General features: G+C 37.3%; 1 protein-coding gene across 2 annotated transcripts in view; it reads right to left on the reverse strand.

Annotated features, from left to right (window-relative positions):
* Positions 1-19,193, reverse strand: part of mTor (serine/threonine-protein kinase Tor) — a 415,570-nt gene that overhangs the window by 227,099 nt on the left and 169,278 nt on the right. For both annotated transcript variants that reach the window (XM_067136412.2, XM_067136411.2), the window contains exon 15: positions 3,466-3,483. In XM_067136412.2, coding sequence (XP_066992513.2) covers positions 3,466-3,483 — 18 coding nt within the window. The remainder of the gene's footprint in view (positions 1-3,465; positions 3,484-19,193) is intronic.

Raw genomic sequence — 19,193 nt, forward strand, 5'->3', positions numbered from 1 at the left:
CAATGAGTGACACGTTTAGGGTAGTTTTTGACGGCCTGTTGTTTAGAGGACACCAACAGGTCACTGTTTTGCTGGTGCTTGGAGTCAAGATATCATTTCCTGAAATACAACTCAAAATGGCCACGTCAGCATTTATATTTCTCTCTATCTTATCCACTGAGGTGTGTTGAAAAGCAAGTGCTAGATCATTAGCATATGTAAACTGATGGAAGGAGGTAGATGGTATGTTCTTGATGTACAAATTAAACAACAATGGTGAAAGCACAGATCCTTGAGGGAGGCCATTATGGAAAACTTTCAGTTTGCTATACTTATTGTCTATTTCTATCTGAAGCTCCTTATTAGACAACATATTATATAACAACTGTGTCATTAACTTGCATCCTGTCAGTTTAAAGAACTTATATACAACTCCACTTCTCCAAAATGCATCAGATACTGCCGTAAGGTCTTCGAACACAGCTTCACTCTTCAATCGTTTCTCGTATACTGCCTGAATGTATGGTGTCAATGCTAGGGTTCTCACAACTTTGATGTGGTCCAAAACCCACCTCTTCAACTAGAAGACTGTTAAAAATGTGAGGACTGATCTTATTATAAAGGAGTCATACCAGTAACTTATAACAAACACTCAATAGCGCAACTGGCCAATAACTTTCAGGATGATTAGCAGGCTTCCCTGGTTTAAGGAAACCTATAATCTTAGAACTTTGTTCACATGAGTCAAGTGCATGTTTAGGACAATAGGTTTACAGTCAACACTTAACAGTTCCTCAGGATCAAACAGAAAAGCGCAGCAAGTCATTTGCTTCAACCACCTCTCAATTATACAATGATTATAAACTAAATGAAATACAGCTAAGAAGTGCAAGGCTCAGAAATAATGTCAAAATACCACTATTTTATACATATTAAGCCATGAAAGTGAATTTGGCGAGGGTAAAAAATTAAAATTTTTGAAATCTTCAAAAAATTACAAACTCCTAGTTTTTTATATTACATGTTAAGCTTTTATCTTAATTTATTTTCATTGTGAAAATGTATCTCTAAAGTCCGTACACAAAATCTATTTAATGGGAGTGAGAAACAAGCCTTCTGTACAGGCAAGTGTCACAGATGGCTGACCAATGAGTAGTCCCCACGAAAGGACAGTGGGAGAGGGAACGGACTTACACTGATGCTACACATTTCGTTTTTGAAGCAGAGAACATGTCAAACTGTGAAAATGAAACATGTTTCATACTGAAAATAAAAGGCGGCATACTAATATTTTAAAATAAACAGTAACCTAAGAGAAGTCAGGTGCATCACACCAGAATATAGGTATGTGTTGTACAGATCTGCATTATGCAAGAAACAGTATGTGGGATCGTCAGAGCTTGCTTCCCACTTGAGACTAGCTGGGAGAAAGTAAAGGGAGCATGCGCTATCAAGCCAAGCCCTCTCCGGAGCAATATCAGTCGCGTCGATACGTCACAGATTCTGTGAACGGACTTTAAGATACCTTTACGTTTTCTTCTAAATTATTATTTAGATTATGTTATATTAATTGATAAATAAGTTCTAGTGTTAGTAACATCTAAAGTGTCCTCCTACTTGTAATTAACTTCAAATATGGAATTATGTAAAGAAAATTGTAATCTCTTACCTTTAAGCAGGCCCTACTTGGAATGCATCTTCCAAGGAATGTCTGATATCAACTAAATCATATTAAATGTGGTGCTAGGAGAGGTAAAAGTGAACTAAATAGGTGGGGAATTTCAGACTCTCAGGAGTGTGACTGTGAAGCTGCAAATCAAACAGCGGACCACATTGTTGCAGTGTGTCCCTGTACGAGCATCACTGGAGATTGGAGGAAATACTGTATGCTATTCCTATGGCAATTAAGTACTTAAAGCATCCAACTATAAATCTCTAGTCTTGTTCAGCCTGCACAAAGCAAAGCAAAGCAAAGCAAAGTCATCCCCATACAGGCCATGAAGGCCCTTGGAGGGGTGAAAGGTAAAGGCTTCCACTATCCGTAACCTCAGCACTTGATGGGGTAGAGTGGTTAGATCTATGCCCGGCCCCCTTTGCCCCCAGGAATTAACCTGTTACTCGTTCTGGTGTAGGGTGAGTGAACCTCAGAGCCATGTGCACCTCCGGAAGTGGACTTTACGACTTCCTGACGGGGATTCGAACCCATGTCCTTCCGGGCGAACCGAACATGCCTTTACCACCTCGGCCAGGAAGCCCCTAGCCTGCACAAACAGTCCCCATAAACTGCCAAATATATATTGTCAAGCATTTTTAATAAAAAATTTTTGGTGCTATTCTTCATGGAATTACATTTTTAGTGTCATTTTATTGTTGTTATTTTGTATACTCATTGAGGGGACCATTCTCCCATTAGGATCCTTTTTCCCTTTAGTGTCTGTCCTGCGTTTCTAGTCTTGTACCATACGAATCTTGATCTCATCTCTCTTCCCTTTTCCACTGTTTATCTGCCTTTGTTCTTATTCTACACTTCTCCCATCAAGGCTGAAGATCTGTTAAGATGGCCCCTCTGAAACTATTTGAAGATGTAGAGATGTCCTTGTCCATTTGTGTTTCCTTTTTCTTGCTCTCTCTCTCTACCCTTACTGTGTTCACCCTATTATATATATGTTCCTTTTCACAGTCCTCCCTCTCTTTTTATATGACTTTATTTTACACTTGTTTCTTTTCAAGACTTAACAACCAGTTTGAATTTTCTGCAATGCAAAAATTATGAGAAAAAGAGGGAATTGTAATCTAAATACTTCCAAGACTTAAAAGCAGAGAAAAGCTTCAATAGTGGATGCAAACTGGAAGTTAGAATGATATCTAAATGTATTGAGTGCATAACTGACATAGTCAAAGCTACAGGAACTTCAGAATCGAGAAAGAGCAACGAGAATGTCAATAACTAAGATAAGGACAACAGTTATGGAGAAACTGGAAATTCCTTTTGCTAACAGGTGTAAAGAATTCATTTTCTTTTATCCTTCAGAATAAGCCCCTAATCCTAATTCACCCATGTTAAATTCAATGTTTTTGTGTGAATATTCCATCGCACCAATCAATTGTGTAAAGCAAGGGGCACCTATATAACATTTTTAATCTACAGATTTTAGCAACAGATTCACTTCTCCAGATATTATACACACTGTGCCACTAGATACCTGATACGCCACTGAAATGTCTAGTTCCTACTCTTTTTAGTTAACAATATTCATTTATAATCCTTGGCAATAAATTATCATGGCGACTTACCCCAAACCAATCAGTCTCTGTACTCTTCTCCATCAGAAAAATATGACTGAAGATCAGGATTGCCACATTTTGACATTTCAATTCCAGGAAAACTTTAAAAAATTCTTCTGTGTATTTTTGGCGAACAATAAGCTTTAAAAAATGTAATGTAACATTACCGGGCAGCACTGGCCTACGACTCCTTGTACTTACCTTCTGAAAGCTTCATAACTGTGAAAGAAAAAATAAAGAAACTGAAAAATACTGACTTGGAAAAATGTATAATTTCTTATATACCTCTTGAAAACAATAAAATCATGCAGTGTCATTCTTGAGAATATAGGCTCCCCATATACACAGAGCATGTTAAATTATAACTAAGAACATACACAACACTCGGGATGTATACGCCTAAACTATAAAAATTGTTTTTGGTGCTGGCAAAACTCACAATACTTACATTTGAGAGTAAGAAATACATGATAACACTACCGTATATATACGAATAATCCCTGCAAATTTTTTTTCAAAATTTGGCAGGAGAAAGTTGGGGTGCAGGTATTATTTGCACCAAGGTCAGTACAGTGCTCCTGATATACACAAATCTGAAAACTGGTATTTCTGCCCCCATTCTGTTGGCAAATCTGTTCCTACCACAAGAAAGAAATGTGTTGCATCCATAGTATTATCACATGTTAGGGATCACTGGTGTGAGTTGTAGTTATAGGTCACACAGCTAAAGAAAAGCTCCACCGAAGAGCAAGTTGGTAATCGTGCTGTGGGAAGAAAGTACGATGTGGAAGAGAGTTCCGTACATGATTGGATGAAAAATATGGTTTGTCTTGAACAAACAGTAACCACTGTTTTTTTCATGGACGAAAAGCGATGTTTCTAGGAATTGAAAATACGATATGCGAATACGTGACTGGAAAGAGACAATTTGGATATGCAGTCTCAAGTGAAATGTGTCGGTTGAAATCTATAGCAAAAGCAAGAGAATTACATAGGGTTGTAAGGCTAGTCATGACTGGCTCATGCGTAATTTTGAACAAAATAACTTCAGTTTTTGTAGGAACTAGCATTGCACAATGCCTCTCACCCAATTATGAAGAAAATATTGTAAACTTCCACAGATTTGTTATCGGTTTGCATCAGAGAAATTTGTATTTACTCTCACAAATCGGAAACACAGTCCAGAGATATTTATTGTATATTAAAAGTTTGAATATTTAACAAACATACATATATTATCATTATAGACCATTATGCCCATCAGCGTTTAGTCTGCAAGCCTCTGTGAATTTATTAAACATCGCCACAATCCTCTATTTGCAACAAGTGTTGTGGCCTCATTTAGTTCTCATTTAGTTCATTTAGTTATCTTTAAATCGTTAGAAACTGAGTCTAACCATCGTCGTCTTGGTACCCCTCAACTTCTCTTACCCTCCATAACAGAGTCCATTATTCTCCTAGGTAACGTATACTCCTCCATTCGCCTCACATGACCCCACCACCAAAACCGGTTTATGCGTACAGCTTCATCCATAGAGTTCATTCCTAACTTAGCCCTTATCTCCCCCATTCCAAGTAACCTACTGTTATTGTTCCCACCTGTTTGTACCAGCAATCATTCCTGCTACGTTCATTTTTGTTACTTCTAACTTATGAATAAGATATCCTGAGCCCACCCAGCTTTTGCTCCCATACAGCAAAGTTGGTCTGAAAACAAACCGATGTAAAGATAGTTTCGTCTGGAAGCTGACTTCCTTCTTACAGAATACTGTTGGTCAGAACAGCGAGCTCACTGTATTAGCCTTACTGCACCTTGATTCAATCTCACTTACTATATTACCATCCTGTGAGAACACACAACCTAAATACTTGAAATTATCTACCTGTTCTAGCTTTGTATCACCAATCTGACTTTCAATTCTGTTGAATTTCTTACCTACTGATATCAATTTAGTCTTCAAAACGCTAATTTTCGTACCATACTCATTGAACCTATTTTCAAGTTCCAAGATATTACACTGCAGGCTTTCGGCACAATCTGCCATTAAGACCAAGTCATCAGCATAGGCCAGACTGCTTACTACATTTCCACCTAACCGAATCCCTCCCTGCCACTTTATACCTTTCAGCAGATAATCCATGAAAACTACGAACAGCAAAGGTGAAAGATTACAGCCTTGTCTAACCCCTGTAAGTACCCTGAACAAGAACTCATTCTACCATCAATTCTCACCGAAGCCCAATTGTCAACATAAATGCCTTTGATGATTTTAATAATCTACCTTTAATTCCCAGTATGACGAACATCTTTTCCCTTGGTACCCTGTCATATGCTTTCTCTAGGTCTACGAAACACAACTAACTGTCTATTCCTCTCATAGCATTTTTCAATTATCTGGCACATAGTGAAAATCTGATCCTGACAGCCCCTCTGTGGTCCGAAACCACACTGGTTTTCATCCAACTTCTCAACCACTGATCGCACCCTCACTTTCAAAATGCCAGTGAATACTTTGCCTGGTATATTAATCACTGACATACCTTGATAGTTGTTGCAAACCTTCCCGTTCCCTTGCTTATAAATAGGTGCAATTTCTGCTTTTGCCAATATGAAGGTACCTTACCAACACTCCATGCTAATCTTACTACTATATGAAGCCTTCCCACTATACTTCACCATTTCAGGTCGAATTTCATCCATTCCTGTTGCTTTATGACAATGGAGTTTATTGACCATACTTTCCACTTCCTCAAGCGTAATTTCACTAACATCATTTGCCTCCTCCCCATGAGCTTGGCTGTTCGCAACATCACCAGGAAGATTTCCTTTTACGTTGAGAAGATGATCAAAATATTCCCTCCACCTCTCAAGTGATTCTCTGGGATCTGTTATGAGTTCACCTGAATTAGTCAAAACACTGTTCATTTCCTTTTTCCCTCCCTTCCTAAGATTCTTTATTACTGTCCAGAAAGATTTCCCTGCTGCTTGACCCAGCCTTTCCAGGTTATTACCGAAATCTTCCCATGACTTCTTTCTGGATTCAACAACTATTTGTTTCGTCCTGTTTCTTTCATCTACGTACAATTCCCTGTCTGCATTGGCCCTTGTTTGGAGCCATTTCTGATAAGGCTTCTTTTTATGTTTACAAGCTGCTCTCACTTCAGCATTCCATCAAGATGTTCGCTTTTTCCATCTTTACACACAGTTGTTCCTAGGTATTCCCATGCTGTTTCTACTACAGCATCCCTGTATGCCACCCATTCTATATTCTGAACCTGCTTACTGTCCACTGTTCAAAACTTCTCACTAATCATATCCATGTACTTCTGTCTAATTTCTTCGTCCTAGAGATTATCTACCCTTATTCATTTGCAGACAGATTTCACTTTCTCTATCCTAGGCCTAGAGGTACTTAGTTCACTACAGATCAGATAGGGGTCTGTATTATCGAAAAATCCCCGGAAAACTCGTACATTCCTAACAGATTTCCTGAATTCAAAGTCGGTTAAGATATAGTCTATTATGGATCTGCTACCCCTAGCCTCCCATGTGTAGCAGTGAATAGCCTTATGCTTGAAGAATTTATTGCTAACGGCTCAACCCATACTAGCACAGCAGTTCAGCAAACGCTTCCCATTCCCATTAGCTTCCATATCTTCCCCACATTTACCAATCACCCTTCCGTATCCTTCAGTTCTATTTCCAACTCTCGCATTGAAATTGCCCATTAGCACCATCCTATCCTTGCTGTTGACCCTGACTATGATGTCACTCAATGCTTCATAAAACTTGTCAACTTTATCCTCATCTGCACCCTCACATGGTGAATACACTGAGACAATTCTCGTCCTAATTCCTCCAACTGCAAAATCTACCCACATCATTAGCTCATTTACGTGCCTAACAGAAACTATGCTGCATGCAATGGTATTCCTGATAAACAGCTGTACCTTATACTCTGCACTTCCCTTTCTAACACCCGTCAAGTACACTTTATAATCTCATATCTCTTCTTCGTTATCTCCCCTTACTCGAATGTCACTTAATCTTAGCACATCCAGATGCATCTTCTTTGCTGACTCAGCCAGGTCTACTTTCTTTCTTCCATAAGCTCCATTAATATTGATAGCTCCCCATCTAATTCCATTTCGTTCGCCAAGTTGTTTCCAAGGAGTCCCTCGCCTGTTAAATGGGAGTGGGACTCTGTTACTCCCATAGGTCCAAGGCTTGCTTAAAGTGTTCTGAGCTTGGTATATTCGTGAAGCAGGATGCTACCCTACTTGCACATATTCCAAGTGAGGATCTCTCCTCTAACAGGTTAGGGACCACCGGTGGATTGTATAGTCCTAGCCGTCTGAGCATAAGGAGGGCCATGACTCAGAATATGTCCAAGGTGTCCACTCCCATTCCATAGCAACTGGTATCCCGACTCTCAGGACCACTTACTAGGCCACTCAGCCGTTGCCCATGGTTCTCGAACTAGGACGTGACTACAGCAACCCACACCATGAACCATATATTTTACAAGCTTCAAGAAAAAACCTTTTTACCTTCATATTTTGCCTTCCTAAAATTAGGGTGAACGGATTATTCAATGGTGGGAATTATTCATGTATATACGGTATTTGCGAGACCACCAGGTATGGCACTTCACTAAGTAAACAATACATACTATATAAAGTTACAACATAGAATATAGTAACAGTCTATAATTAGAACAGGAAAGTCCCATAATAGTTAATAAATGTACAAACTGTAAAGATTGCATTTACCTTGGAAAATTTCCCACTGGGCACGTAAAGGATATATTATATTTGATTCTAGAATTTGGATATATGCTGATATTTTATGTCAGACTTGGCTGCTTGAATAAGTTACTAGGCCTTGGGTTAATCCAAAAATTTAAAAAACTTCAAACACTTTACCTCCACGGTGCAAACAATTATTTAGTTTAATTTCTGGCTTGAACCGTGTTGTAGTTGTCTATACATCACGTACAGTTTTGTCGACGTTTCGAATACATTGCAGTATTCTTTGTCAGGGCGACTGAAATACCCCTACTCGATCCGAGGTAATCAATCTCCCATACAGCAATTTACACTACTAGAGTGGCCCTGACCTTGGCCTTTTATATACTAGTCTTTCGGGCTGACGTAAGCCCTGGCTGTCTCATGAGCGTTCTGGAAGGTTTGTGTCAGAGCCAGGTAGTGGGGGCTTGCCCACGCTGTTATGTAATGGGGTTTCGGCCTGTGTGTTTATGTTGTGGTCTGTATGTCTTAAACTATGAATGATAGGCATCCAAGAATTACTTCTTTTATATCCTTCTTCTAAATGTATGTTGTTCGGATGTTTCTTGATTTCGATAGCCTCGCGGATTTTCCTTTCCAGATTCCAAGGGATAGCTGCTAGGATCCTGGTCTTATCAAACGATATTCCGTGCCTTGTTTTGTAGGAATGCTTGGCTACCGCTGAAATATCTGTGTTTTGGTTCTTGGTGTGACGGATATGTTCTTTTAGGCGGGTGGAGATCAGACGTTTTGTTTCACCAACATAACAAGCTTCGCAGCTACATTCAATGTGATATACTCCAGGAGCCTGTAATTCTATTGTGTCTTTTACTGGTGGTAGATAACGGGCTAGCTTCCGGTGAGGTTTATAGATGGTTTTTATGCCGCATTTATCCTGTATCTTGCCGATCCTGTCTGTAGTATTTTTAATGTATGGCAGTATCGCTGTTTTCGGGCGGGTCAGTTCTTCTTTCCTGTTGTTTTCTCCTACAGCGGCCTTTCCTTTGTTCTCTTCTGATTTTTTAAAGACTCGTCGAATGTTATTGAGCGAGTAGCCATTTTTCTTGAGGGTTCTCGTGAGGGGTTCTTTCTCTTCCTCGAGGTGCCCTGCGTCTGATTTCGCTATGGCCCTGTTCACCAGTGATGTTAGGACAGCCTGCTTTTGTGATGGGTGATGATGAGACGAGGCGTGTAGGTACCTGTCTGTGTGTGTGGGTTTGCTGTATACTGCATGACTCAGAGTCCCATTGGGGTTGTGCTTTACTAGGACATCCAGGAATGGTAGTTTTCCGTCTACTTCGATTTCCATGATGAACTGAATATTTGCGTGAATAGAGTTGAGATGGTCGAGAAATACCTGTAGGTTATTGCTCCCGCGAGGCCAGATTACAAATGTGTCATCCACAAAACGGAGAAAACATTTCGGTTTCAGGGTAGATGTGGTTAAGGCTTTCTGTTCGAAGTGTTCGATATACATGTTTGCTATCACTGGAGAGAGTGGCGACCCCGTCGCAGCCCCTTCTGTCTGTTTGTAGAACTCCCCGTTGAACTAGAAATAAGTGGCGTTAAGGCATTCTTTAGCTAGTGTTGACAGGTCTTCTGGAAGTTTCTGGTCTAGTAGCGGAAATACTTCTGTTTGCGGCACCTTGGTGAAAGGTGACGTGATGTCAAAACTTTCTAATAAGTCCGTACTTTCAATTGATTGGTCCTTAAGGACCTGGATGAAATGTCGGGAGTCCTTCACATAGGTTTCAGTGTGTCCTGTATGTGGCTGAAGTAGTCCGGCTAGGTAACGGGCGATATCGTGCGTTGGAGATCCTATAGCGCTCACGATAGTTCGCAGAGGTACGCCTTCTTTATGGATTTTAGGAAGGCCATACAATTTAAGAGGTATCGGGTCCAAGGATATCAGCTTCTTCTGTATTTCGGCTGGGATACTGGAATTTTTTACTAGTACTGCTTTTTGTCCAGAAAATGGTGCCAGGACATTAAAGACAATTGCAGTTGTCTTTGTGCACCCACAGCCTATTTTCGAATCCCTGTTTGAATCAGAAAACATTTTGGGGGCAATAATATGCACGCAGTCTAAAACATCACAAACAACAACAAATACAATAATAATAATTAAAAAATAATATCAGTTTTTATAAAATTTTATAAATCTTTACAAACCTCCTGGTATCACCTGGCTAACTCCATCACTTCCCAACCCAACAACATGCAAGTGTTATTTTATGGAAGTTCAACAGCCATCACACTCTACGGGATATAAGAAGAACAACCAAAATGGAGAAGCACTTTGCAATTGGATGGAAACTGAAAACATGGCGCTAAAGACAAAGCAACCTCATATCTGCACGATGGTACAAAGCATAAACACCCGATCTCAGTTTCATAACACAATCCCAGAGCACATACCAATCAAATGAGATGCAAATTAGTTGGTAGATTTCCACATAACCAACACAGGTTTATAATTATCCAGACAGGAATGTACTTACCTGTCATTCAGTGACATCCTAAGCCAAAATGAAATTTTAAGAAGGCAGACTGGACTAAATTCTCCTGACAAAGTGACTCAGATATAAGATGGCTCAAGCCAAGGTACAACTATGAAAGATTCAATGTAATAATAAAAAGTGCTGCCAAATAAAGCTTACCTAGAGGTTTTTGCAGACAATATGCTCCAGGTAAGAACGAAGACAGCAAGTGACTTCAAGAATCTGAACACAGAGGTGCAGCTGACACTGCTATCCAGCTACTCAATTCATTAGATGAAAACAGGATGAAAACATAGCAAGAAACTGTGTAGTCCCTAGATCATACCCACTCAAGTAGGAAGAAATTGTCTCTTAACAAAAAAGCTGGACACAACCAAAACCACCAACAGATCAAACACTAACATCCGTTTGATAATATGGCCAAGTATATGATCTCTCTCTCTCAAAAGGCACAAAAGGAAAAGGCCTTAAAAGACAAGTTAATTCTCCAATGAAGAAGTGCTTAGCACCAAAATCTTCAACATTTTTAGTCTCTTTTCAATAAGAAGAGACCACAGAAGCTCTCAAGAGCGTAAAACCAGGTAAAGCTGCAGGTCCCCTCGAGTTCTTACTGCATTGTGGACGGTTACAATCAAATGGCTGACCAACTTCTTCTTGAACACTTAGGAGCTTGTCAATCTACGACCACTTATCAAGAAAACAAAAATAATAGCAATTCCCAAGCCCAACAAAGATTCGTCAAAAATGGAAAATTATCACCCTATAGTCCTCCCAAGCATCACACTGAAGCTAGTAGAAAGACTAATTTCTCATACTATCAACAAGCATGTCCCACCAGAACACGCCAGTGTCAGACTCTGGAGAGGATGTGATGAACAACTTCTTGCACTAGTGACCCATACTTTTGAGAATAAACTCATAAACATGACTGGTTTTTTTTTTTTTGGACCTCACAGCTGCTTATAACACAGTCTGGTGTGAAGGCCTTCTTTTCAAATTCATCAGTGTCATTCCCTGCTTGAAGCTCACTAATCTTATCGGTAACATGCACAGTAATAGATACTTCCAGGTCTTCACTGAGGACTGAAATAGCAAAGTACATAAGCTAAATGATGGGTTTCCTTAAGGGTCTGTGTTAGCTCCTATTCTCTTCAATTTGTACACACAATTACCAGAAACCAAGGCCAAGAAATTAATTTATGCTGATGACCGTGCCTTGTGTATGTCAAGATCAAAGTTTCTCTGAAGCAGAAACAACACTTACATCAGATCTCAAGAAGCCAGATAGTTATTTCCAATGATTCTGTCTCTGACTTAACCCCCCCCCCCAAAAAAAAGTTATATCTACATTCTACCTCTGCAACACACAGTCATATTTTAAGCCAACCATCACATGCAGAGAACAAGCCCTTCAACAATGCAATGCACCCAAATACCTAGTAGTAACATTACACACATCACTGACATACAAAAACCACATTTCAAATGTTGCTATCAAGATTAAAACAAGGAATAACATACTCCAGTAACTAACAGGCACCTCTTGAGGAGCTAATGCCTCCATCTTTCGATCCAATACTCTGCCTCTTTATTATTCCATTGTTGAATGCTGCTCCTCTACCTGGCTAAACAGTGCCCATACCAAAATGATACTCAACTAAATCCGACAATGCGCCTCATTACAAGTTGTATTTGTTCTAACAACACACACTGGCTGTCTTCAGTAACATACCACCACTATCAATCAGGAGATCGGACTGAAGACATGGAAGAAAACTTTCCAGTCTCTGCTTTCCAGTCCATGCAGATATGTTAAGCACTACAAGAAAATGACAGAAATCTTGGCTCCCATTATGGCACATGGCAGACAATCTTCTTTGGAGCTCTTTCAACATCTCATGTGCCTGGAAACGTCAATAGAAAGAATGATGTTCTCTCTGTCACAACAGGAAATTGTTCAAAATCTGTGTGTTCAGCCAGCTGGATTCCACTTTCCCAGATGTCAGTGGAGAATTCTCAATCGAATAAGGACTGATCAAGGCAGATGTGATGCTACACTCACCGAACTGCAACTGTGGCAAGCAATTACAGACAGTTCAACATACTACCTTTGGGTGCCCACTTCAAGCTTTCCAGGACACTTGGAGAGATCTTCATCTCGAATCCAATGAAGTCATCCAGTGAATGTCCAATCTGGATTTATTCTGATTTTGTGATCTCGCAGTATCTCTCTTCTATTCTGTACAAAACTTGTATACACCTTTGCACTATTATATGCTAAATATTTAGTTTTTATGTCACATTAACTATATTTACAGTTTTTGGAAATACGGAGGTGCCACAATTTTGTCCCATAGGAGTTTTTTTTTCTTCTGAGGATAGTGTACTTGAGCACCTTCAAATATCATTAGACAGAACTGGGATCGAACTAGCCAACTTGAGCTAAAAAAAAAAATTAGTGTTATACTGTCTGAGTTACTCAGTCCACAACTTGATAACTCTGTCCATGTCTAACGTCATGGAAAATGGAAATAATTTATCTTTTAATTACTTCATCTTCCACATTGGTACCTCTCTTCAAAACAAAATTACTCTTAACTTGAGAAGTATTACGTGCTTTCAAAATATGGGTACTGCCCTGAAGATGGCTAGCACAGCTTTCTGCCCTTCTCATTTGTGAAATTCAAATTACATTACCTTGTAGCATATTCATCACCTTTCTTCAGCCAATAACAAATCAAGTCAAGTAAGCATTGTTTCCTTCCTTGGCGGTGTTGCTGAGTCTTCTTTCACCTTATTCATATCTATTATGGAGTACTGTTAAATTTAAGAATGAATAGTAGCATCTCAGCATGGAAGCTTCTTATGAACAAAACAAGAAACAGCTGAAACCGTTCAGTTGACATGACAGATGCATGATGGTATTCTCCACTCCTTAACGCTGTGCCCGTTGCATTTTTGGACGTGTTCCAAAATGGCGCCTAGGAAAGGTATAGACCACTCAAACTAAAGAGAGTATACAACGAAGTCTTAACATTTAGATACAATAGGAGGCCATGACTAACTTGGAACGACTACATTTCAAAGGCGGTGCAGAACAGAGCAAGGTTGTTTAAAAAAAAAAAAACAAGTAAAATAGAATAGATTATTGAAAAAACTTACTTGAAAAACTGAACTCGAGAGGACAAGAAGTGAATTGCTGTTGCTCTGTAGAAATAAGGAAATTGTCAAAATTGTGGCAGTAATCCTGAAGAAAAACTATCAAAATCTAGAAGAAGATGGCAAAACAAGCTGCAGAAACACTGTGGAGGATAAAAATACAGCGAGATATACGAGAATTTAAATACGTATACTGATAGACCCGAGGCGCAAGATCAGCGATACTTCAGAAAACATAAATTGGAAGCCGTAAGAAGAGAAAAGGATAGGAGAGAAGTCGAGGAAGGAGTAATATTTTAGAAAATAAATAATCTAAATTTGAAGATTTTCGCAAGACAAGACAAAATATCTTATGCGGACTTAGAGAATTGGTTGAATATAACACAAAAGAAGACTAAAAGAATAGTTTAAAAGAAATATTATTCTAACAAGAATCTAAAATGAATATTTACTTCTCGAAAATATTTGATTTTATTGGCAGTTATCCTGAGGAGAAGATGATCTGCTAAGCATCCAGATGGACCAACCTGGAGGGAGATATCATCCGAACAGCTGAACCTACCCGAGATGAGAGGAGGAATTCGCCCAGCCGAACCAACCTAAGATGAAATGAGGAGTCCAGCCGAACCTCGAACCATGGCAAATGAACCAGCGATGTGACGAGCAGAAGGAGAGCAACTGATGGCTAATATGATGAAAGACGAGCTAAGTGTTGATTATTTTCACCATGTTGGTCCGTATTGACTTATATTCAAATTTCTGTAAAATATTTTCACCGCCTTGTCAATACTTATACATTTTATTTTATTTAATTACTGTACATGTACATGTTTCGAGAGCCACCGCTCTCTTCTTCAGCAGTGCCAAACATTAATTGATCCTTGGACTACGGTACAATGGTATAATATAACAAGTATATATGAATTTTGAAAATTGTTACAACAATTTCTCTTAGTTTCACCTTTCCTATTTACTATGTCATTTGTTGCAGATTTTACTGGAAATTTCCTAACTAATGTAATCTATTAAATTAATCTCTGTATGTTAATTTATGTCCTTATTTACATCTGAAAGAATAATTATCTCTTCTTGTCTAAGAACGACATTTACTTGTCATTTAGTGGAAATCCTTAAATAAATCAATTTGTAAAATAATAGATAACATCTACAAATAGTCTTTATCCTAAAATCGTAAAATCATAAATAATAAATATCAATTCGTAAACGACAGGTAGCAGCGAGCCTAACAAGGTCATTGACAGCAGAGAGCAGAACACATTTGTTTATTCAAACTAGTACAAGAATACTTAGGTCAAGGTTAAATTTTGGCAACCAGTCGAGCTGAAGAGTTTGACAGTTAGAAAGCAACCAACATGGTCATCGCGTGACCAGTAGTAGAGTAGCAGATCGACAACAAGGAAGGAAGGAGGGCATATTGTTTGGGTTCAGACCAATATCACATCATTTTAATTTTTGAATAAATTAGATGGAATGAAGAATTGGACGAGATTAAGAGAAGATATTCTGATATGAGAGGTCTAGAAAATTATAGCAGACTTTAAGAAGAAAGAAGAGAGCAGAAACATTTTAAAGGATAACTAATTTTATAGATGTTAATTATTTATTATTTCACGAATTGATATTTATTATTTATGATTTTATGATTTTAGGATAAAGACTATTTATAGATGTAATCTATTATTTTACAAATTGATTTATTTAAGGATTTCCACTAAATGACAAGTAAATGTCGTTCTTAGACAAGAAGAAATAATTATTCTTTCAGATGTAAATAAGGACATAAATTAACATATAGAGATTTATTTAATAGATTACATTAGTTGGGAAATTTCCAGTAAAATCTGCAACAAATGACATAGTAAATAGGAAAGGTGAAACTAAGAGAAATTGTTGTAACAATTTTCAAAATTCATATATATTTGTTATTAATTAAAATCAATTAATGTTTGGCACCGCTGAAGAAGAGAGTGGTGGCTCTCGAAACATGTACATGTACGGTAATTAAATAAAATAAAATGTATAAGTATTGACAAGGTGGTGAAAATATTTTACAGAAATTTGATGAGCTAAGTGTTATTACAGAAATCTATTGAATTGTGTATAATTCTATTAGCTTGAAAAAAGTAATGTTTTTAAAGAAATTTTTGAATAAATTGTGATAATTTATATGTGGGACTTGCTCTGTAATTTACTATAGGTCTCATAGGTATGTTATCTTTATGTATTTTTGGAAGAGCTTTTGCAGTCGGTAGTTGGGGGTTCATTGTTATGAGATTTGTCGCTTCCGTTTCTGTGAGTAAAAAGTGTGTATTTTTGAGTAAGGTCTTGAGATTTTTTTGTATGGTATTTGTAGGATCTTTACGTATGATCCAGAAGGTATCATTTTTGAAGCATTCTTTCGTTTTTTGAATGTATTCATCTTTATCAATGATTACTGTAGTATTGCCTTTATCTGCTTTTGTTATGAGAAGATTGTTCCGTTAAATTTTTTTTTTACACTGTTTATGTGTGTTATATTCGCTTTGTTACTGTGTGATATATTTTCTTGTACTTTGTTAATATACTGCGGTAGTTTTTTTGTGATGTCATGTCTAACTTCTTCTCATAAGTCATGTGGAATCATCTGTATTGCTAGTTTGGCTTCCGTGACGGTAGTTGTAATATTTTGTAAAATGGACGTATTGCCCCAATTATGTTTCGGACCCCTATTCAATATATCAGTTTCTGTTTCGTCGAACACTGTGTTTGTGAGATTTTTAACAGGTGGATGGAAATGTCTAATTTAGACTGGGATGAAGTGGCCTTATTCGTAAAGGGAATCGTGGGTTTTGTTCTTTGTGTCTGTTTTAAAGTCTCCAGTTTTTTACTGAGGGTGTTTTGTTTTTTATGGCTAGGTTTTCTATTTTGTCATTAGTAATGAGTTGAAAGTGATCCCAATAGCTGTATGGCAGTTCTTGGGACACTTTCAAATGCAATGGGTATAGTTCATTATTCAAATGCTGTTTTTTCCGATAAAAGAACTTGATTTCCGTTTTCAGCCAGATTTTTTTTTTTCAATGTGTTACGCGTTTGATTAGTGGATCTGTGTTTATTGTTATATTTACTGAGAAATTTGGGAGTTAAGTTGTTAGCAAGGCATTCTTTTAGAAATGTAATGTTCTTGGTGGCATTCATTAACTTGATTCTAATGTTTCTGTATCTATACGCATTGCGTTTTGCCTGGTTGGCAATAACATCTTGATTAATTAATTTCATTATGTTCCATATTGAAATCTATCATATATCATAGAAAGAAAATAAAGATCCACCTGATCAATACTTATTTATTAATTTTCTTAATAACAGAACCGGTTTCGACTCCTCACAAAGTCATCTTCAGCTGTCTTGTACATTTACATTAGATTACATATTCATAAGTGTTGTGCCCTGCCAAATGAAAAGATTGTATTTGACAGTCGTTAAGTAGTTATGTTTCAGAGTGGTTAGTTATGCAATCTTCACCTTCAATAACACACACATATACCCATTAACTAACATTTTCAAAACGCACAATCTCGAAATAGCCTTCAAGACCACACATAATAGTAGTAGCATCATACATAATACCAAGACTATTAATAATAACAATAAATACCTTCGTTTTGGAGTTTACCGAATCAGCTGCAATAATTGCTTAACAAGTTACATAGGACATACCGGTAGAAATTTTGTTGTCAGATACAATGAACACGTCAATGCTGAAAAGCACAATCATTTTTCGGCGATAGGTCAACATATGGTCGAGTACAAACATAATTTTACGAATATAGATAACTATATGAAAATATTAAATACAAACCCCAAAGGACCCTTACTCAATATTACAGAAGAACTATACATAACAACAGATCAATATACCAACCCCAATTTCAATATTAACAAAATAACCGAAAAAACCAATATCTTATTTTACAAAATTATCCCTATTGTAAAAAATTACTATCTTAGAACAATCAACAAACAACGTCACACGCAAACCACAGCGCAAGTGACGGACACACCTAACCTTGCCTCTACACACAAGACAGCTCCCCCTATCCACCCCTCCACTCCCCTCACAGCAACAGATACTAACACTACGCCAGACAGCCAAGTTGTACGCTTCTCAACCACTCAACAACAGTAAGTAACCTTTACATATGCACATACAAGTAGACACTTTCTGAACACTTATAAATTTCTAAATTCATTTAATTTACTCTTTACAGATAATTATCAATCGTCATAGACCGAAAAAGAGCCACCAACAACAACTGTTTTTACATGTCAGTGTAATCTGCATTTAATGGTTTCAAGATTATCAACAACTCCAGCAGCACACACTAATCTTCAAATCTGTACACATTTAACAATATTAGAAAATTTGCAAGCTATATATAGTGATTGGATTTTTTGTGAATATAATGTAATGATGCAAAGTGCCCCATACAAACTCAGCATAAACTTGCATGAATGTTTATACCCTTCACCTTATAACTAGACATTTGCATCTTAAAGTGTACTTTTACCTTGTGTTGTATTTGGTGTACTTTATGTAGTTTATGCTTAATATGCCATTTAACATAAGTTTTAGGTTACCTGACATACCATTATTATGAGCGTAATACTATTCACTTGAAAAATGTCAATTCAGCTTCTGACACACGTTCTTTCATCTGACAAAGTATAAAGCCTAGATGCAACACATTACAAGAGCATTATAAAGCTGAACTCTAGCACATTACCTTTTTATATCAGACGAATCATAATAACGAAAGACGACAAAGTTGTTTTAAGAACATGTTTTACCCATAAAACTTGGACGGTAATAGAATATATGTACATAGAAATATTTTTTATCATTATTGTGATCTTTTTAATGTGTTTAAATAGTTATCATTTTAATATGTGTATTAAGTCTTCAAACAAACTTAAGTATATAAACATTGGACTAACCACTCTGAAACATAACTACTTAATAACTGTCAAATACAATCTTTTCAACTGGCAGGGCACAACACTTAAGAATATGTAATCTAATGTAAATGTACAAGACAGCTGAAGATGACTTTGTGAGGAGTCAAAACCGGTTCTGTTATTAAGAAATTTAATAAATAAGTATTGATCAGGTGGATCTTTCTTTTCTTTCTATGATATATGATAGATATCAATATGGAACATAATGAAATGAATTAATCAAGAGCTAAGTGTTTATAATAAGTAATATAATTCTTAATTTAACTAGGCATATGCATTAGAATAGAATATTCTAAGTGTGAAATATTTAAATGTGCAAGTGAAACAGTGAAGTGAAGTGCGTTACATTTAAGCTGCTAATGCTATATTAAGTCAGTGTAGAATTAGACATCTCGTGAAGTATGACTATGCATGAACAGATGTTTCAACGAGGTAGTTGGGAATACAAGTAGGAAGAAAAGTAAT

This window comes from Anabrus simplex, chromosome 1, assembly GCF_040414725.1.
Source record: "Anabrus simplex isolate iqAnaSimp1 chromosome 1, ASM4041472v1, whole genome shotgun sequence".
NCBI lineage: Eukaryota > Metazoa > Arthropoda > Insecta > Orthoptera > Tettigoniidae > Anabrus > Anabrus simplex.